Source organism: Topomyia yanbarensis, chromosome 2, assembly GCF_030247195.1.
Source record: "Topomyia yanbarensis strain Yona2022 chromosome 2, ASM3024719v1, whole genome shotgun sequence".
NCBI lineage: Eukaryota > Metazoa > Arthropoda > Insecta > Diptera > Culicidae > Topomyia > Topomyia yanbarensis.
In genome coordinates this window covers 333057846-333081091 of record NC_080671.1, presented here as the reverse complement: position 1 = coordinate 333081091, position 23246 = coordinate 333057846, and the positions used below count along the sequence as shown (strand labels likewise).

The 23246-nt window shown below is 38.3% G+C and overlaps 1 protein-coding gene across 3 annotated transcripts in view; it reads right to left on the bottom strand.

Annotated features, from left to right (window-relative positions):
* The window catches only part of LOC131683952 (mucin-5AC), a 297456-nt gene that overhangs the window by 118765 nt on the left and 155445 nt on the right, over positions 1–23246 (bottom strand). For all 3 annotated transcript variants that reach the window (XM_058966370.1, XM_058966371.1, XM_058966372.1), the window contains exon 2: positions 5668–5924. In XM_058966370.1, the coding sequence (XP_058822353.1) occupies positions 5668–5924 (257 nt within the window). The remainder of the gene's footprint in view (positions 1–5667; positions 5925–23246) is intronic.

The following is a 23246-nucleotide window of genomic DNA, read 5'->3' as shown; positions in this document are numbered from 1 at the left end:
AGGAGGCAAGACTTGATTTTTTATATCTACTCGGAAAAAATATTTTGCTTCGCGGACCCCCAGCAACGTCTTCTCGGCCCCCTTTCAAGGTACCTTTCGATACCTAAAATTAGGGTTCTTCATTTGGGATGAACCATGAAAAATAAAAACCAAACAGTGCCATACCCCAGCGCGAATTCGTCGTGAGATAACATAACATCGCGCGTGAATAATAGTTACAAGAGCCGGTTTGTTCCTCATGACTGTATAAAGAAAGTATATATGCTTATATCGCGATTTAACCTCGATAATTATACTAAGATAGTAAGATAGTAATATACAATCAAATAACAACTTTTCCATTACGACAGATATCACCGGACAGTTAAGACAATCGTATCATATTCTATGTTATTGTTATAAGATTTTCGACCTTCGTCGGAGTATAGAAACTTGAAATTTCCCTTGTCTTATAAAAATATTTGTTCAATTAAAGAAAAGCAATACTCCCGATGGCCGGCTGTCCGGAGTTTAAGTTGCATATCGTTAAGCCTAGAATTCCCCAATTAATACAACAAACGATAAATCTTCTTGAAATTCTCGGCAGCCGGCTGCCCAGAGCAATTATTAATTTATAACGCTTCTGAGAGTCGCATAGATTGTATCACTTACCAAGGTGAATCCAGATTTATGTAACTATGTATCCCATCTCACTACCAAACCTCCTTTCCGTGATAACCGTGGAGATGCAGAGGTATACACGGTCTCCATAACAACGGTTATCACACTAACATTCCCTTCCTTCCCCGATGACTGTAAGGACGTGGCCGGCGCCGTTATTGACACTTCAAAATTTGTAACTCTCGAAACGTGCACACTGAGGAAGAGAAGCTACTCCCAAGCTCCATTCGTTGGTTCTTTGTGCAATTTCGCTTGTTCTGGTCAATCACGGAGTAGCAACTACGAATTGTACGGTCATCATGCTCATGCTCATTGGGTAAAAATCAACCAAATTTTGCACACTTTCTCATTGATGTGTATTGTTTACATGCTGTCAAACTCGAAGTCATGTTTTTCGATTCAACGAAAATGGAGGTGAACCAACGCGAGTCGAGAGATCAAATTCTTTCCAAACACCTGGAATTTCCTGACCTGTCGCACCGGCAGTTGGGAAAAATGTTGAACATTCACCATTCAACCGTCTCCAGAGTGTTGAAGCGGTTCCAGGAGCGGTTGACGTTGGACCACGGCAAAGGAGCTGGAAGAAAACCGGGACCGGAGAACAAAAAGACGGAGGGAAAGGTGAAGCGGATGATTAAAGCAAATCCCAACGTCTCAAGCCGTGATTTGGCTAAAAAGATCGGCATGGCGCAGAGCTACGTCCAGAATGCAAAGAAGAGAGCTGGACTGCATACATACAAGGTACAGAACTTCCCAAACCGCGATGAGCGGCAACAATCGACGGCTAAAACTCGGACACGGAAGCGCTACGAGAAGATGCTGACAAAATATGGCTGCTGTGTGATGGACGACGAAACGTATATAAAAGCCGATTTTAAGCAAATTCCGGGGTTGGAGTTTTTCACCGGCAAGAGCAAGTTCTATGTAGACGACAAATTTAAGAAGAAAGAAATGTCGAAGTTCGCCTCCAAATATCTAATTTGGCAGGTCTGCTCTTGCGGACTGAGGAGTGAGCCTTTCGAGACAAAGGACACAGTAAATGGCGAGATCTACAAATCTGAGTGCTTCGAGAAGCGCCTTTTGCCTTTCTTGCAGCAGCACGACGAAGCTCCGCTATTTTGGCCAGATTTGGCATCATGCCACTATTCTAAAAGTGTCCTGGAGTGGTATGAGGCCAATTCTGCCCATTTTGTTCCAAAGGACATGAATCCGCCAACCTGTCCAGAGCTGCGCCCGGTGGAGCAGTACTGGGCAATGATGAACCGGGAACTTCGGAAGAGCAAGAAGACAGTCAAAGACGAGAAGGACATGTTAAGAAAATGGAAAAAAACTGAGAAACTGGTACCGGATGACACTGTTAAGACTTTGATGGAGGGCATCAAGCGAAAATGCGTTCGATTTTACACTCAAGGCTCCATCGATTAACTTTTCTATTGATTTTTGAAGTAAATATATGTATAAAACTACCCTAAAATTTTGGTTTGATTTTAAATATTATAAGAAAATTGGCATGACATTTTCGGTGTCGCAATAATTTCGTGTTCGCCCTTTAACTAGCACAAACAATTATTTGAATTTTTGAATTATTTATTAGTTCTAAACAATTAAGAGTCCTAGAGATCTAAACAATTTTTTTGCAAGTAGCTCAAACATTGAACTAAATAATAGATTTTTTTCAAAAAAAATCGATGTATGCAAAAATGGAGTATACTATCAAGGTGGTCTATAAAAGATTCTGAAAGACAGGTATAACTTCTCAACTAGCATAAAAATAGGTTTATGGTCGCTGATTACGATTCTGATAACAGAATTTGAAAATTCAAAATGGCGGCTACATAATGGCAGCAATTTTTAGCCAAGCACAGTCGCCATATTGGATCCTCCATTTTGAATTTTACATTGTCGACATCAGAATCAGAATCAGAGACCCCAAAAATCTATATAAAGCTAAAAATAACAGTATTAACAATGAAAAAAATACACCGCAAAGGGTTAAGGGGATGAGAGAGGGGGTATACAGAAAGTTATTTTCGGTGAAAAAAATCGTCTTTAAATAATTTTTTTAGCGATACCGAGACTGTTAGACCATTCAGTCAATTTCCATAGAATATTGGCGACATTCAAACGATATTTCCTGAATTTTCACAACAAAATATTGAAAAGTGAACGAGTGACAGTGAATTTTTAGTAGAAACCATGACAAAAAGCGGTGTACACCTTAACTCAAAATCTATCGGACCAATGGTTTTGAATTTTTTTCTCACAACTCTTCGTCACATCATTAGCCAGGTAACTACGGCAACGTTTTACTAAATTATTATTATTATTACAATAACTTGTTCTCCATTTCTTATCGAAAATCGGATTTTTGGCTTCAAAAGTTACGTAACATTCAAAAATCGAGAAAAAAAATAAAAACTTGGCAAGGCCCGAAGATACACTGTCACAACTAATCTTCAGTATTTTGCAATGAAAGTTTGAAGAAATATTGTTCAATTGTGGCACAATTAGATGAAAATTGAACGAACACACTAACTCTTTCTGCAACAAAACCACAAAAACGGTTTTTTTTACGCGGATTTTCAATTTTACGCGGTTTTTGCAAAAATATTCTAAGTCCTTTTGAATGCAAAAGACTTAGAAGATTTTCGGAAAGATGGAAGAGACGGGCCTGGAAGATTTCTTATGGCCCGCACCCCAACAATATGGGTATTTTCGGAATGGTCTTGAAGAGTAGGTGCCAGAAACTAATTTTTGACGCCATTTTGAAATCAAAAATGGCGACTTCCGGGTTAGCGGAAATTCCCTACAACCCATGCAATATGGGTATTGTCGGAATGGTCTTGAAGAGTAGGTACCAGAAATTTATGTTTGGCGCCATTTTGAAATCCAAGGTGGCGATTTCCGGTGTAGCGAAATTCGCTATAACCCAATCAATATGGGTATTTTCGGCATTGTCTTGACGAGTAGTAGACAAAGATCGATGTTTGACGCCATTTTGAATTCCAAGATGGCGACTTTCGAGCTAGCCACATTCACTATAACCCAGTCAATATGAGTGTTTTTGAAATGATCTTAACGAGTAGGTTCCATACATTGATTTTTGACGCCATTTTTAAATCCAAGATGGCGATTTCTGATTTCGCGAAATTCACTATAACCCAAACAATATTGTTATTTTTGGAAGTTGAAGTTGTAGTACAAATAGTTTTAATTAAACAGTTGAATTTACTTAAATTAAGGCAATATGTTTAATTTGAATAAATTCAAACCCCCAACTCATACCACATACGTCTCTTTCTTCTCTCTCTTCCCTTCTCACCGCACTTTCCTAAAGAACACATAAAAATATTTTGCATTTTGCTGGTTTATGGTTAGATCTTATATTTGAGGGTGGTTTAGATGATTGCCCAAATTTTTCATGCGAGAATTTCGGTGAAACGGAAGTCGCCATCTAGAATTTTAACATGACGGCAAACATCGACGTTTGTCTGCTACTCGTCAAAACCATTCCGAAAATACTCATGTTGATTGAGTTGTAGAGAATCTCGCGAAACTGGAGAGTTGTAGAGAATCTCGCGGAAGCCGCCATTAGTGATTTGAAAATGGCGCCAAAAATCAATTTTCATGGAAAACCTTGCGGGGAAGGTGCAGATTTATTTATTTCTGGCACCTACTCGTCAAGACCATTCCAAAAATATCCATATTGATTGGGTTACAGCGAATTTCGCTAAACCGGAAGTCGCCATCTTGGATTTCAAAATAGCGTCAAAAATCAATTTCTGGCACCTACTCTTCAAGACCATTCCGAAAATATCTATATTGATTGAGTTATAGCGAATTTCGCTAAACCAGAAGTCGCCATTTTTTATTTGAAAATGGCGTCAAAAATCAATTTCTGGCACCTACTCTTCAAGACCATTCCAAAAATACCTATATTGATTTGGTTATAGCGTTATCGAAATAAAAACGAATTCTATACGTTTCTTTTATAAGAAAGGTAAAAAACACAACGAAGTCAGTGTTCAATAATGATTTGTGGAACTTTTCCATGTGATCAATCAGATTATTCCGCTCAGTAGGAATTCCGCAAACAATGTTCACCTACATTTCTACCAAACCAAGTCCACTGGGTAATAAATCAAGCCGTGGAAATAACCACTACAAAAATCAACGCGTTCGGCATTTTTCGAAGCTGCTCTAGTAAATATATATGTATAAATAACAACAGAAGTGGACGCAATTTTTTTTTCGTTCGATACGTAATGCCCGATAATTGTTTTCCGCTATTGCCAAAAAAGAAGCAAAATCAAGCCAATTACTTTAATGCTGGTGAATATCAACGATTCAACGCAAAACAGTGTTTATTTACAATCGGGGGAAAACACTTTTCCTCTCGTTTATTGTTGCCCAGATTCCACTTTCGATTTTCTTAGAGCGTGGAGCAATCATTCCGGTTTGATTTTCTGGCGCAAGCGGCCTGGCGATCGAAAGTTGTTACTGCTTATCTGTACCACGAGGCGTAATAGGAGAAGCCGGTTCATACATCATAAGAAGCAAAAAAAACATTTTTGCTCGCACTGAGCTGAACCTGTTTACTCGATGGCTAGAGTAAGCAATAATAAACGAGAGTAACAGGTGCCCGGAGCCAAATGCGGATAAAGAAGTGTGGCAAGGTCGTTTTAAGTATGTATTACTTTTTCATCTCTATCTGTAATTGGTAATCTCTCCCCCAGCGTAATTAAAGCTTTGAACGGTGGCCATTTCACGCCACTGACACAATTCCATCACAAGCGTGATAAAAATAAACGATAAGAGCGCGGTAGGTTTTTTTTTCCAAAATGCCGTAACCTCATCGGATTGGATGTTAACGAAATTCAAACGCCCCGTAATACACTAGTTATCTACTCGCTAAATACAAACTGACAAAACCAAAAATAGATCACACGCGCAAGCGCCAAAACAAACACGTCGTTCGGCTGAATGAACGATTGGGGCGGGACTTACCGTGTAAGTGAACTGAAAGTATGACGGCGGCGTTACACCGTTGGGATCCGCTGCTGCTCCACGGTCTGCACTACCGGTTGCCACTCCACGACTCGCCGGCTGTCGATTGCTGTTGGAATTGCCCACGAAGAGCGTCTGCTCCTGGTACGAATCGGGCGGTTGATTCCGCTGAATGGACGAAGGAAAAAACCCATTGCGAGGATTCTCGAACGATGGCACGAACCGGCCACTCTGCGGCTGACCGAAGAAGAAATTGCCTAAGGGGAGGAGAGGGAAGAGAAATTATCATTAGTTGTTTGGATTCGTTGTGTAATGCAGGTCTATAATATTCTGTTTGTCAGGAGGTAGGATATTACTTTATTATAGTTACTATATTCAAAGATAATAGAGGTCTTATATATACTGAAATAAGTTATATCATAGACAAGAATCGCATTTATCGTGCAATCACATCAGTGAATTTGGTTAACAATATTTTAAACAATAATTTGTTTCTAATTGGAGTCTGTTATCAGTGTCATATACTGCTAGTTTTCATCTCCTTTAATCCTATAATTTTGCCGAAAATTGTTTTAGATGCTGGTATCCTTACAGCTATTTCGGATGATGGTACTACTTTACTGATTATGAAGCCGTACAAGGATTACTATCTAGCGGAAGTGCACCACGATGCAATATATTTCAACCAGAAGATTAAGAAGCTCATAATCTCATTCTTTGAGAATATTATCATTCCAAAAGTAATTAAAGGCGATATTTTTAATTAAAACTCATTGAAACGTTCAATAGATATTAATAAGATAACTGTATACTATACGAATAAAATATCTAAAATAAAAAAAAAATAATAAAAATAATAAATAAAAAAAACCGTTTGTAGTCAGACATATTTATCACAAGAGAAAAGCGATATCATTTATTTACCGATTTGACTTGTTATCGGTGTCACCTCTGTTCGAACCTGTTTATTCACTTGATAGCACCGGCACTACCTAGGGCTATTTGAACTGTTTTCAAGACCAGTAAACGTGTGTAATTACATTATATACAACAGAAGCGATGGCATGGACGCTAGGAGAGCCTGGTTGACAGTATTTAGGGGCAACAAATTGGCCATTTTCCTTCAGGAATATGAATATTGAAGGAGATCAATTGAACAGATGGAGCCGGAGTCCACGTGACGAATTAATTCTCTTTAACGGGCCACTTCAGGCAAAACTGCGTTTATTCGACGTCTCCACAAAACATTTTTTTTCTCTGTATATATCGCTAGAATTTCATTGAAAGCTTCTTACTACCTAAAATGAAGTTGAAATAATACTTAGGGATGTACCGAAAATTGATAGGTGTATTCATTACGAAGATATCCTGTCCAGAAAATTTTAGACCCTGTATAGAACCAATCAACATGGATCATTTTGGTACTTCATTTTTCTAGTCAGTATATCTTCGTAAATATATAAAAGATAACACTGAACTTACCTTATTCCCTTCGTGACATTCCAAGGAAGCTTTTCCAATACACTGCTTCACCAAAAACCACTCAAAAATTGGAATTTTCTTGTCCGAAAGATTTAGGCGAATAGATGTTTATTTACATCCATATCGGCAACACTATGGCGTTTGCAATAGTTTGCATGCACAATGTGAACTCGGATAAAGCATGGTCAAAATCGAATATCGAATATTGTAAAACGTACTTATTAGAATATAATCACATATTCATATAAAATAAACTACAAATAGTGCGTTCCATTTTGGTTATCAATAATGATATGCATTTTTACCAATTTATAGCGAAGAAAATTATGAAAACATGCTTGCATAAATGACCATTTATAGTGGTACATTTGTTACATTGTGAAAACATTTTGCATAAAAAGATATCTCATGGCCAGCTAGCTTCAGTTTGGCTGATTTGTTTACTCAAATGGCATGACTTCCATTGACGTCAATCCATTTATCTAGCACGCTAGTTGAAAAGGGTTTATATCAGTTTTAGAAAACCAATGCTGCGAAAAATAATGAAATGTTGATTTGTTGAATCTACAAAAAGCAATGCTGTGCATGAACACGAACAATAATGATAGCGTATAATGAAAAGGCTTAGCTGTTCATAAGAAGTACTGAAAGCAGTTGATTTTTCGAACCATCCACATCTGTCTTACTATCCGATTAATGACAGGCGGCTGTCCCGAACAAATAGTCGAAACTAAGAGATTCATGTTCAAAATTATATTATTTATTGTAACTATTACAACGAGCTTTCAGTGGGCTCTAGTTTTTCAAATGTTCCACCGATATCAAGCATCTGTTCATGATCGAAATTTTATTCATGTTGCAAAAGTTCTACTTATTAGTCAGCTCATACATAGAGTACAGGTATAGAAGCAAGAACATTTTTTCCGGATAGCCTGTAAGCAGTTGAATAAAAATTCGTAACATGTCACCATATCACTCAATTTTGCATATGTACGAGAATAACCTTTATATCCCTGTTTGCACACAATCCAGCAAACATCGTAAGCTGAAGGCGTTTTTATTGCGAGAGAATAAGCTGAACAAGAACTGTTCAAACCATTATATAACTAGATTGTTTGTTGAGAAGGTCCGTATACCGATTGCTGAAAGTCTTCTAGGTAATCGTAGCGCCGGTTAGCGGTACCCGAACAAACGTAAAACCCATAATTCCTCCATGCTCATGGTCCAAATTCACCCCCATTGCATGGTGTTTTGATAGTGCTTGAAATTGATTCAACCCATGAAAACACAATCAGCATGGTCCGATAATTCTCATATAAAAACCATATTTGGGTTTATTCATGGGTTTTCGAGCCCATTTTATGGTTCTGAAATTTGGCATGGACCATATTCAGGGTATTTTTATGGGGTAAAATGGTGGTTGAACCCATGTCATTTGAAGACGACAGATATATTTCTTGCACATATTGAAAACTTGGATGTCAGTTATCAATGCCTCAAGAATCTGATCTCAGATTTACACTGAACTGTTGTGGGGTCTGTTCAAGAGCTTTGAGCAATATTCATGTTTTTTCTAACATCTCGAAGGTGACATTGTAACATGACCAGAACCTACGTAAACACTCTGATTTAATTTGGAGCCACATTGGCCAGTTTCGAGTAATCTAGAACCGATTTTGGGGCCCTTGTAGAATAAGCTGCATTTAGCTAAGCGCTCGTTACTCCGTGGAAAATGAATTTCACTATCGCGAAAATCTCTAGCTGTAGTTTCAAACGTGTATACTCCGTGGTGTTGCAGATAAATAACAGTAACTACATGAACACGGGACCAGAAAGTGGTGGTGTACCTAGATGCTCCAATACGTGTTATAAATACTTTACATAGAATCAGTAGTTAAATTTCAATGGAACTTTACTGAACATTACCTAAGAAAACATCGATTTCGTGATCAGTGCACTGCAGTGCACTAAACTCGAATCAATATTCATGGTTCCATTCGTGCCTTGAAAACTGATTCATGATACCGAGTATGTTAGTCACGATTCACCATTTGTATTCGTAAAATAATTCACAAAATCAGAAAATACTTTTTCACTTTCATGATAAAGGTAATAAAATATATAGTTTTATGCATGATATTGACATTTTTAGGTTGACGATTTCACAGAACCCAGTATTGTTCATGGATCCGTAATCTTGTGCTTGCATGCTTGTGAATAAGTTCGTAAATTTTGAAAATTATTTTCACTTTCATGCAACTCTGCACATAGCCTTGAAAATTTCACGTGGACTATTTTACAAAATTTGACATATGTTTCATACATATAATTTCATTTCACGAGCTGTTTCATAAAAAATTGCATTGTTGTATCCAACCAGTCATAGGTGCGACCGGTAGATATAAGAAAACTATTAGGATCCTGAACGTCGTTCTTTATTAAATAAGATTCAGCGAATACTACGCTGAGCGCAAAAAATACATTAGAGAGTCACAATTCGTGGTAATGAATTGATTCAGAAAACTATAAAATATCGCTTATCGATTACGCTTTCATGATCCCGTTCATATTCCTCTTCAAAAATCTGATAGCAAACTCAACAAAAAATCATGATAACGTGCAAAGAAGTTATGAAATTCGTGTCTAAGCTCCCAAAATCATGAACGTGAATCACATTACTCTGCTAGAGAAATGAGATGGTAAACTCATGAACAAATATCATGACAATGTACTTGATATTACGAAAATCGTGACTAATCTCTTGACATCATAAACATTGTTCAATTCTCGACTCATTTAGTCGATGTAGTTAATACAAACCAGTGTTTTTTAAATTATGAACTAGAATCATAAACAAAACGGAACATATTCGGGACGCAACCACAGTGATTATACCAATTATTCGAGTGCAACGCGAACGCCATGTGTTATTGGCGTGAACTAGTTTTGTAATTTTCTTTTAGAAACTGGTGTCAAAGTAGTTATAAAGTAGAGATTACATTCCTTAGATAAAATAAGGTGTCATTTGTTTCTATGCAACCATTGGTTGAAGCATCTGTTCCACTACAGTATACCGTTAATCATTTCATTGATTTGTTTGTGCCCGGAAAAATTACTGATGACACAAAAAATGTTTCGACCAGTGCGACGCTGTACTCTGTCTATTGAGGTTGTATACGCTTTTTGCAAACCATGTTCGTTGCTATACATAATATAACAAACTGCAAAAGGCGACTTTTTCAAATAAAACGCTAGATTTTTGCTTGGCATGTCTTGTCAAAACCATCAAAGCAATCAACAGTGTTCCTAGAATATTTTCGCTGCCAACGCATTTTTTCCATTGAAGTGGTCCCTTAAGGCCACGTTAAAGTAGGTAACAGTGGCGAAGTAAGTAAAGTCTTCGATCGGGGGGGTGGCTTTAAGTATACTTTTTTTCATAACTGTTTGTTAATACACAACAAAAAAATACGAAAATTAATATAACTGTATTTCATAATATCACAGAAGAGGGGTGGTCGTAGCGTAGTTGGTAAATCGATTGGCTTGTACGCCGCGCAGTCCCGATCCCGCACATAGGGTTAGAAATTTTTCATAAGAGATTTTTCTAACCCTAAGAGGCGAATGACCTTAAGGTTAAAACCTCTATAATTGAAATAAAAAATATGAGCCACGGGAAGGTGTTTATGTTAGTAGGGTGGGGTAAAGAGTTAGACACAATCTGGATTCACCTTGATAAGTGATGCAATCTATGTCTTTCTCAGAACTGTTATCATGTGTTTACTGATCTGGGCAGCCGACTGCCGAGAATTTATGATAGATTTATCGTTTAATGAAGTAATTCGGAAATGCTCGATTTGAAAAAAATGCAACTTCAACTCCGGACAGCCGACTGTCGGGAGTGTTGCTTGTGTTTAATTGAATGAACCGTCCACGATTTTAATATTCCTTGCTTCTGTATTCCGGTGAAGCGCAACATTCCAAGAGCAATACGATATATGAAGAAGCGATTACCTTTACTGCCTGGAGACATTTTTCGAAAAAGATATGCTTATACCTTGAAGGTTTCGTAATATAAATGTAATTAATCGTGCGCAAACTTTGGTATTTATTATTATAATAAATGAAATGACAATTATGTATTAGTTTCTCCATAAATGATTTGAAGAGATGCGGACTCTTATGTTATCATTAATTCTGATGAGAATAAAAACAGTACCACCTAATTACCTGAAACGACCGACTTTATATGTTGAACATACAACCGATGACGCGCGCGTGTTTTTATTCTAACAACTAGAATATGATTATAAGAACGAAAAATGTAATTCACTAATTTAAAGCCACGTTAAGCTAATATCAGCAGAAGATGCAAAAAATAACGAAGAGCTTTGATACTGTCGCCCTATGCGACAGTAATCGAGCTCCAACATCACTATGCTCATGACGAAACACGGTCAACATGACAATCAGTAGCACACCGCGTGTACCACTCAAAAGTGTACGAAAGTACTCAACATAACGAAAACAACCACTACAATCTATAATTGAAATAAAAAAATATCGCAGAAAAACTGTTCATGTAATTATGTTTCAGGAATAAATTTTCGCTATATATCATGCACATAAAATGAACCCTGAAAATCGTGCAAATCTGTATGTTCCTATGAAAATTTACATTCTTCTACTCGAGACTTGCGCGTTATTCACTCAACTTTCAGCCAAAATATTTTATTTTTACACGATTTTATACGAAACGAGGAGCAGAGAGACGAACTGCGTTAAACACATACATGCACGAGCCGCAGCTCAATGCGTTTGGATCGTTCACGCTCAAGCGAAACTTATGTACGCTACTTGGCAGTCATGTTGTTATGTGTCGCTTTAGCTCAGTCAGTAAGAGGGTTTCTTTCGTGAGTCAATGATTGTCGGTTCAAGTCTTGGTATTACCAAACGGATTTTTTTTATGTCGGTATGGTCACCAAGGCATACGCAAGTTGTTAACAGTACGATTTGTGGCCGATGTAAAATAAATCACACGCATAATTTTACACTATTGCTCGCGTTCCTTTGATGTGCAATATAGTTAGCATAATTTCACATGAAATTCATCTGTGTAGTAGTCGAATATCACTTAATCTTTATCTTACTCATAGGATTATACATATATTTTTAATATAATAGAGATAAAACTTGTACTCCGATGACTTTTTGGAGGACGAATAAAATTACACATCAAATCTTCTTTTCTTCTCAGCAAATCTGTTAATAACTTCCGGGCAGTTATCTTAAAGGAATGAATCCGTTGAACAGATTTTCTCCAGCTTTATTTTTATGCCAATCTTTTAAGCGTCTAAAAGTTGAAAAACTTCCTACATTACTGGCAATGGTATTAGCCAAAATCGCTTAAATTTAAAAAAAAACTTGAAAACATTTGGAAATAGTTCCTCTTTGCACAAGTTCAAGGCATCGATGAATATGTGTGTATGTTTATCAACTACGATCCAGCGTTGCTTTTTATAATAAAACTCTCTATGATGGATACCAGTGAGATCGTGATATGTAGCCATTTTGCTAATAAAACTTTGACAGTTTCAGAAATCGTCTTGCTACCACTATGTACTAGATCTCAGAAAATTACAGTTTATATATTCTTTTAAAAATTTGACATATGTTGGGATTTTGGTGTATGTGATCCCCAACACCCCTATGTTTATTCATATTTCTGCACTATGCCTCTAAAAGACCATTCATAAATTACGTAACGCTTCTATGGGGGGAGAAGGTACGACAAGTTATGACGTAGGGGGGAGGAGTAGTAAGCTAGTTCGTGACGTAACATGTTTGTACTGAACAAAATTTTTTTTCGAGGAATTTGTTACGTAATAGGGGAGGGCGAGATAGAGAAATTTGTGACATTTTGTTACATGGGAGGAGGAGGGAGTCAATTTTGGGCAATTTTTGCGTTAAGTAATTTATGAATGGTTTGGCCTAGCAACCCAATACAATTGCACTACGGGTAGTGGTCAGCTATTTTCGTCCGCGTCCCTTATCACATATTTTTATTGGGTGATTCATCAACACTGTACTGTTGATTCAACAGTACTGTCTTACAAAATGATTGGTCATGTAATTTAATTTTTCGAACTTATTTTATTACAAGCAACCAAGCATTTTTAAATTTTTATTTTATTAAGAATTACGTATATTTTTTCGTATGTAATTTTAACCCTAAAACGTTACACTTACTTTTTCTACCTTACAACATTGCACTGCCCGAACAAAAGAAAATAACTTCAGAAAGTCAAATTCAGGTATAGGGTAAGGTGGGGCAAATCCGACCGTTGGGTAAACCCGACCCCCCTCTGTTACCGAAAATCAGAAGCACTACGCGAACTAATATCAATGTTGTCGTGTAGAGCATCGAAAATAATCATAATGGTGGTATGACAGCATTTTATTAGTCTACATTGAGGTGCTCATACGACAAAAAGTGTGTTTTTACAACTTTTGATTTGACTTTTGTGCATCATTGACTACAGGATATTTCTGATTGTTAAAGTGATTGCATAATAAATGTAAGTGGATTTAAATTCTTTGATTTAAGTCCTACAAAGTGCATAGATGAATTTAGTTCAACCTTTTTCATATTTTTTTTAATTGCGTCGTAATGCAAAATGACGCGGTGGGGCAAATCCGACTTCTAAATATTGGGGTAAATCCGACCGCTTTTTGCTAAGAAAATGTTTTATTTATCAAATTGAAATATATTTTTATTGTTTTTATCCATTATTTTTATGCAAAATGGTTCATAATTACAAACGAAAGACACAAAAACGTGATGATTACAGTATTCATCGAGCAATTGCTCCGATGCACATGGGAACATCATTACGTGCTACTGCTCGTGCTTTTAGCATTCCAAGATTGACATTGAACTCCATTTTCTTAATGTTACAATTCAATAACACAACATTCATTGATCTATCATTAAAAAACCATAAAATTTGAGTAATATCTGCACTAAATCAACCAAAAACATAGGGGGTCGGGTTTACCCCACCATTTTTGAAAACAGCAAAAATGAACATTTTTGTAAAACGCTTTTATCTCAAGATATTCCCAAGATCCAAATGAAATGATATATACAAAAAGTTGCCCAGGAGTCTAACCTTTAATTTGGTATATAAAACGACTTGATCCGATGTAAAATGAGTATTTTACAGCCAAAACCATTTACTAGGTCGGATTTGCCCCACCTTACCCTACTGTACCTAATACTTGAACACTTGCATAAGAGGTAAAATACCTGAAATAATAACTGAGACATGTACTACGAATAACTAGTTGCCATGAAATGAGTTATTATAATACCTAAATAATAACGAAACTTTTTCAACCTCCCAATAACAAAATTCACTGTATAGAGGGATTTAATAACGTATTGAGTTAGTATTTGTAAAAATCACTAGAATTCATAAATAATACTAATATAAAGTATTATACCTCATTGAGGTATTCAGCAGGTATTGAAGAATGTTTCTTTTATACGTGCTGAACCCTCCGGAAGTCGCGCAAATGGCTCACTGAACGAACACCCGCTGCTGTCCAAAGACAATTTCGCTAGATTTTCAGAGCAACGTGCACTCAGTACGGACTTTATTGAAACAATGGTACATAAATAAAGTTTTTTTTTCAAGAGTTGTCCTAACGGAGCTGTAGAGCTAGGCTCTCGTAAGGGCTCCCCGTCAGAATCACATACTACAATTACAGACGAGACAGGCAATGGCGTCTACTAAAACACTGCTTTAGGCCAATTGTAGCGGGCCGTGATGCTGAATGTATTTTGTATTTGTCATATATACACCAACAGGCATTTCAAAGCCCCAATGATGTCTTAATGCTAAACTTATTGCTAACAGTCAAATCGTTAAATTTTTTGATAAAAATAATAATAATACAGTGAAAAAAACAACAATGAAGGAATCAACCGAAATTAGCGGGTCCGTTGAAGCGAAATAGAAAAATCGTCGATGTCGCATACTACGATTTCCCATGAAATAATGGGACTCAGACTCCGAATTCCTTGAAATTGTTTAAATATTTTAAGACCATGCAGAAAATTAATTACCGTAACCCGGGGTGACTTTGATCATTGGGGTGACTTTGATCACTCGAAACATTTTTTGTAGATCGCTTATTAAACCAGAATAGTCTACCGAATCATTTTAATTTGAAATGATTTTTACTCTAAACTTATAAAATACTGACTTGTTATACTTTTTGAGTATATTGTTCGGGTTTTGGGTACATAAACTACAAAAAACCGAAATTTGAATGCGCCTTATTTTTACGAACCATCGTAAAATGTCTATTGTTTATAAAACAAATAAATCTCCGATTTGAGCAAGAGTAATAAATTACAAGCGAGTTTTATTTTCCTTTAGAGTGGGATGTGCCAAATTTACTTTTAAAAGTTTGTTTATTTTAAATAAATTTTTTTGTGAAACTTGTTGGCAATTATTTCAAATTATTTTAAGCTAAAATTCGCCACATTTTTTTTAAATTGTTCAATATTCCAACGTGTTAAAATGGATGAAACTTTTTGTACATTGATAAAGCACTGAAATAAAACAATTTTAGAAGTTTTAAAAGCTTTCAGAATTTTTTATTCTGGTTGGACATAAGTTTTACGAATTTTGGTTGCTCGATTTTACAGTACATTGAAATACTTTGTATAATACCAATTAACATCTATTTAACGATGAGAATCTTTCCAGAATTAGCTTAAACGAACATTTGAATGAAAAACATTGATATCAATAACTTAATGTGGGTGAACATACAGGTTATCAGTCACCCCGGAATACGAAAACGGACTTCAACTTGAAATCATTTTTGGAAAATTAGCTGTTTGCGGACAATTTTTGGTAAAACCATCCAATATTATTCTCCATACATCAGTACATGGTTTAAAAATATAGAACTTGAAAAAAATGTGTTGCGTCTAAAAATATGTGATTAATGCGAAAAGTGATCAATGTCACCCCGGTTTACAGTACTTCATGAACTGTTCACCAGCTTGACTGGTGAATCTTGACTAGCATACTAGGAATCAAGCACAAAATCGCAAATTTCTTTAACTATATCTTGAAAGTCGAAGTGTTTTTTTTTAAATTTGTGGACTATTTCACGCACACGAATGGTGAATTTTAACTTATATCACAGAGAACAGACATATAAGCTGGAACAAACATTCCCGAAAAACCTGTGTAAACATTTAAATGAAAATACGTTGAAAATCACCATCGCATACAGGTTCGCATGCTTGAGTCACCATTGTATCCAAGTTTGCACACAAGTCCCGTATAGCGATTGCTGGCCGATCGAAGCGCCGCCAAGTGGCAAGTTGCTACTTGCTGTTGCCATTTCAAAGCGACAGTTTTATTTCTTACACAAGTTAAAAACTTTACTTGTATGTCAGTTCTCAGTGCTTATATGCTCGGAATCATATCCAGTTCACGAAGCAAGAATGGATCCTTGAATAATATTCCGAGCGTCGTGTAATGGTTCTCGAGAAACTATCAAGACTATTTTATTTTTGTAATCAAATTGACAACCACTAACACTGAATAATGATCAAGATGTGATAAAACATGAATCATGTTCTTAGGCCTGTGGATAAAATTATGAGTCAACAATTTTCGGGTTCGTGAATTGTCGGCGCGGAAAAAATGCATCGGCGGCGCGTTCGACGTTGACGTACGTTAAAAATAACCGGCGGCGGCGGCGTGGCGTGGCGGTGCACAGGTCTAGGGAAAAATAATGTTTGATCGGTCAAATATGGAATGGCAGCTACATGACAAATTGTTTCACTTTATGCAAAAAGTTTACAACCGTTCCTTACTCAAGTATCGAACATGAGCATAAATCTTCCACCAATGCAACGCATCCAAATCCTTTGAGTGCATCAGAGACTCAGAGAAGCTCAATCCGGGATGATTTCATCGTGTCCTCCAACATTACATCGACGAAACCGAACACGAGACCAATCTTAACGACAAATACATTTAACACCACTATCAACCCCGCTAAAAGGATGCTCAACGTTAACGATCGTCATAAATTCCGAGCTTCTCGGAAACTCCTTTGTTCTTCGGTTGGCACAAGAACGCACTGACCGCCTGCCAGCCGCGTTCCCATTATAATATACCCACATAAATATTTTCCCACACAGCAGACGGGAACTAGCATGTAAATTGTAAAGAGTCCAGCTCGCAGCAACCACGACAGACAGTATTAAGTGAACAGAATAATTAATTACCAATTCATGTTGCGGGATGCCACGCGTAGGAATTAGCTTGCGTGGAGACAAGAAGGTAAAAGCAGTCGATAGGTAAACACCTTCGGGAGATCCCCGGAGGCGGTAAAAGTCAGTGACGGACTTGTGGTCATCACTTATTCCAATCCCGTGCGGGCGTTGATCGCTGACAAAGCAAGTCTGCTCGCAACACTTTTGCCACACAGTACAGACCGTGATTCGTTAGAACCTCTTTAACCCACATTTATGTTCAGATTCCATGAATGATCGCATACCCTGAAACATTTATTTTTTGCGTTCAAACCAAACCACAGCCACATTTGATCCCGCACAATCCTGGTCAGAACACGACCCCAATTTGATGGGTTCATTACACCGCGCTTACTCCGTTCTACGCGAGAAACTGGCTCACGACACCGGTTGGCAAGTCATTCACTTGTGGTGGGCGGATTTCACACATTGTCGATTTGTTTTGCATTTACGATGTTTCCCTCTTCTGTGTAGGTCCACACATGGCCCACAACTTCACACGACACGGGTCGGCTCGAACAACCGTTAGTACTAATTTGTTTTCGTGGCCCCAATTTCCCGAATGCATACGCGTCAATGCGTCCCCAATTAGCCGCTGTACGTCTCGGCTGGCGCTGCAGCGTTCAGTTTAAGCACCTCTCAAGACCACTCGGTCGCTTACCAACAATGAGTCACATGCAAGATATGCAATTAATGTTCTTTTGATGATAAATATGAAGAGAAGTTCTCGACAATGACACAACAGAAGATTAATCGCATTGAAATGGCAAGAGTGTAGTTAGGCGGGGCCGGGTAGGTTCTTTCATAATGGGTTGCATTTTTTTTCGAGATAGCAAACAATCCCAGAATAACTCAAACCTAGGAGTGATGTTTATGACTTTATTAAAATAACTACAAACAACGTAACCGTCACCGCCGTTATCTAACAAACATCATCTAACTAAGTGTCTAACTGATGTGTTCTATGGTTATAACGATCACATGGACCATGATTAGATCTCGTAGCTCTGACTAAATTTGCAGAATTCAATTAAACTCAATTTGCCTGAAATAATCTCTTTTTTGTCCTGTTTATATAAACTGTATTTACTTAGGATTGGCGGTTTAACATTTAAAGTAGATACACCAATACTACAACTACAACGTGCAAAACCAGGGGCGGACATAGCGTAATTGGTAAGTCGATTACCTTGTACGCAGCTTATCTGTGTTCGATCCCAACACTGTAAGTGTGATTAAAAATATTTCTACCCCAAAAAAGAGGAGAATGAAGGTAAAAACATTTTTAACCCTAGAACGTTGCACTGGGGTACAAAAGCACCCCACACCATCTTTGGAGCCATGTGAAGACGAGAATTCGGCATTTACTGACCTGGGACCCTAACCATAATTCAATTTCGAGTTCATAGTAAGAGTTGGAAATGGTGGTAAAGCCAATTTGCTTTTGGCCTTCGTGGAAGCAGGAGTCAAAGTTTTTTTTACAATGGAGAATACAATTTACGTACTTTCCCAGTACACGTGCTATTAGTAGATGCCAAGCTACCACACGGGGTGTACTGGGGTGTGTCGAGCTCTCATGGTGACGTCGCCATAACTAGGTAATACCGACTAAACTCCATTGGACACCGCCACTGTTCCCCCCAGGGACTACCTTTTGGAATTACTTCTGGGGGGATGGCTGTACTTGATGTACTCACTCACTCTCGCCCACGCGTTCAGACGTCCTATATGAGGCTTACTTGGGTGCTCTCTCTGTCACACCTTGATTCACTCTCTAACACTCCACATGAGGCTTGCTTTTGTGCTCACCTTTTTCATTCCTTGCTAAGCTTATTTTTGTGCATACCATGTGAGGCTGACTTGGATGCTCACCGTTTTCATGCCTTGTGAGGCTGACTTTTGTGCCATGTGAGGCTGACTTTTGTGCTCACCACTAACATACAGTGTGAGACTGACTTGGATGCTCACCCTTTCGCTCCTCTGCCACGCCACGAGGCATCGATAGCTAAGTCCCAACATATACGCCTATACACTCGCTCTTCTGCCTTGTTTCGGGGTGGCTGGGTTTTCCCCTTACGCGGTTGCCAGTCGCTGTGCCAAACCTGCCTCAGCATGAACAGTCCATTCACTCACTTTTCTACGCTCGGCCTTTTTCGCTCCAACTAACCAATCACTAGTTATTCGTGCCCGTCGTCTGTTGCTCGGTGCACCAAATTCCCTGTAGCCTACAGGCAATCTGGATAGTGCTGTCGAGACTGCGTTCCACTTCTCCACCGATTGACACATCCGCTGAATAAGGGTATCAGGGGTTATGTCCCAGCCGCAGACGTCAAGCATTGCTCTCCTTTCGACGTCGAAACGAGGACATACGAATAGTATGTGTTCGGCAGTTTCAGGCATCATGCTCGCTATCACGCAGGATGCATCCTGTGATACCGTGCGGTAAGCAGATACTACTCCGAGGCACATCACGGTGCTCTCCAGTTTCTGTAGGTAACTGGTTACCCTCAGTGCTCTTGACCATGACGGGCCACTATACCTGAGGATAGATACGACAACGCCTGCCAGTAGCCTACGTCTACTGGTGCACACCTTTGAGCTGTTGGACATCATCCTCGATAGTGCCGCAACAGCAGTCGACGCTCTCTTACATGTATAGTCGATGTGGCTGCCGAAGGTCAGCTTGTCGTCTATAATGACTCCGAGAGACTTCAGACTCCGCTGTGAGGTGATCATGACTTCTCCCACATAGATAACTGCAAGTTGTGCCGACTTGCAGTTGTTGACGATAACTACCTCCGTCTTTTGCTGAGCGAGCTCCAGGCCTCTCGCGCTCATCCATTCCTCCACCGTGTTGATCGCGTGTTCTGCAGTTAGTTCTACCTCAGGGATTGACTCCCCATAGACCTCCAAGGTTACGTTGTCGGCAAAGCCGACGATCTTGGCCCCAGGAGGGAACTTCAGTCTCAGAACCCCGTCATACATGAGGTTCCATAGCACCGGGCCTAGGATCGAGCCCTGCGGGACTCCGGCGGTAATAGGAACCTTTTTCTGACCGGCATCGGTCTCGTATAGCAATACGCGGTTCTGGAAGTAGCTTTGGAGGATCCGGTACAGGCCCACCGGTACGCTAAGCCAGTGTAATGAGAGCTTGCGCTGTTGAATGCTTTCTTCACGTCAAGTGTCACTAACGCACAGTATCGAATGCCTCGCCTTTTTCGATGGATTGCTATCTCGGCAGTCTTTATCACTGAGTTGATAGCGTCCACCGTGGACTTACCCTTCCGAAAGCCAAACTGATTGCTTGACAGGCCGTCCATGCATTTTGAGTACGGGGTTAGCATGTTAGCATGTCCTCTCAAGCAATTTGCGAGTCGTGTCGATCAGACAGATTGGTCTGTACGCCGAAGGGCCGCCAGGCGGCTTCCCGGGCTTCGGCAACAACACCACCATCTAACGGGGAAGCACTCGTCAAGGCATCTCTGAATAGCCAGCCTGACAATGTTCATGTTCGCTATGATCGCTGCCTTGAGAGCGGAGGAGTCAAAGATGGGTGGGGTACATTTGTACCCCAGTGTATGGCTACTGTTAGCGTTTCGTCAGGTTTCATGCTGTCAGTGGAAATGTGACTCGTAACAATACTAGTTGTTTAACTACGTAAGTAACAATTAGGGTTATTTAATCGTGTTTAATAATTTATTCAATTAATTTCATTTAATTTTGAAGCAGAAAAAAATTGTTTCCATTCCCACTGATTTGTACTTTTTCATTTCTTATTTTTTATAGTTTTGCAAAATAATGACTTGCAAGTATAATTTGTGATACTATGTTTTAATTGCTGCAAGGTTCTACTGTATCGATTTTGTTGGCTATTTTCGGCAAATTTGAGAGCGAACAACAAAGAACGGAAAACTAGGACTAGGCAGGCTCATATGGACATGATCGAAAGGGAATGTGAAGCGCTGCTAAGTAGGAGTAGGGCGTTGCACCCAAGTCTACCACATGGTCATTGATAGAACATAACTCATCATCATGTTTTACCGCCGACGCCAGCAAACGAAACTTCGCAAATCCTCGCCTAGAACGACAATGCGATCATTCTTTTTCACTTCTGCTAGCATCAAGTATAATTTGTACACAGTAACTCTGTAATAGTAACGATGTGTGTTACCAATGTAATACTGGTCAGAAATATTTTTTTCATTTCAATTTCTACCCCATTTCGTAGTATCTTCCAAAACCCAATTTTCAAACTTTCCCTCCTCCAAATAATTTCCCTTTTTTGAAAATCTCGAAATTTCATTTATTACCGTTTCTAGACCGTTCTTTGAACTTTTAGAAACATTTGATTTTTTTCAAATCGGTTGAAAATTTTTGGTAATTTTTGTAAAAAAAGTCAAAGTCACGATTTTTTCACTTTTTTGTTCAAGCCAATTTTTGTATCATTTATTCAATAAATTCCATACCTTCACCACAGCTGTTTTCGCAATTGAAAAAATGAAAAAAACTATATATTATACACCTCTTTTGTTTGCATTTTTACCTGCAAAAATTGAGGTCAAACGTGAGGGGTACGTTTGTACCCCAGTGCAACGTTCTAAGGCGGAAAAAGTAAGTGTTCTAGGGTTAATTGAAACAATAATAAAATCCAGAATCAATACAAATATACTAAGATTTTTTTTACACGGCGGATACGTACGTACCCTGTGAAAAAACAGTGTAATAAAAACCGCGTTAATTGCGATATTCGTGTAAAATACCGCATTACATTCAATGCAAAAGACGATTTTAGGAAAAGAGATAATTTTGGAGTATTTTCAAAAATGCTCTCTCTCTCTCTCTCTCTCTCTCTCTCTTTTGAAGACAAAAAACTTAGATGATTTTTGAACAATTTTGTTTGCACGGATTATGAAAGTAATGCAGTTTCTGCTTTTATTCAAATGATTTACTGAAATTCCTTAGATTTTTGGAAAAGTGGAAAAGACGGATCTTGAAGTTTGCTTTTGGCCCGCACTTCAACAATATGCTTGTTTTCGAAACAATATTAATGAGTAGACACCAAATATAGATGTCTGAGATAATTTCAAAAAACAAAATGGTGCCTTCCGGTTAAGTGGAATTAAGGGGTTACACACCTTTTTGTGAGAAAAATGTCAAGAAAGGTTGAATTTACGTAAAGGCATAAAGCAATGATTTCATTACACCAAACTTATAGTACTTTGGTAGTACATTTTTCAGTGAAATAAATAAGGGACCATCCATAAATAACGTAGCATTATATGAGGGAGGGTGGTGGTTTTGCATTTTGTGATGATGTGTGACGACAGGGGGGTAGGGGGTCCTATCATGCTACGTAGCTTTTTTAAAGGGGAATAACTAACATCGTTTTTTTTATTTTTTTTTAAATTACGAGGACGAGGGAGGGAAGAGTTACCGTCAAGCTACGTAATTACCGGGGGGTGTTTAGAGGTTTGTAACGAAATGCTACGATGGGGCAGGGGTTTTAAAATTCACTCAAAAATGCTGCGTCATTTATGGATGGTCCCTAAGAATAAGTTTAGAAAAATGTATTGATGATTGGCGGAGTTATGGCTTCATTCCCGAAACCCTTTTTTATTTAAATAGTTTGCGGTGATCACGATTGAAGACCAATAGAGGAACTAAAATTCCAAAACTCAAAAAATACATTAGTAAATGAGTATTCCTCGTACCTTAATAATTAGTTAAATATATAATAATTTTTCCCTGC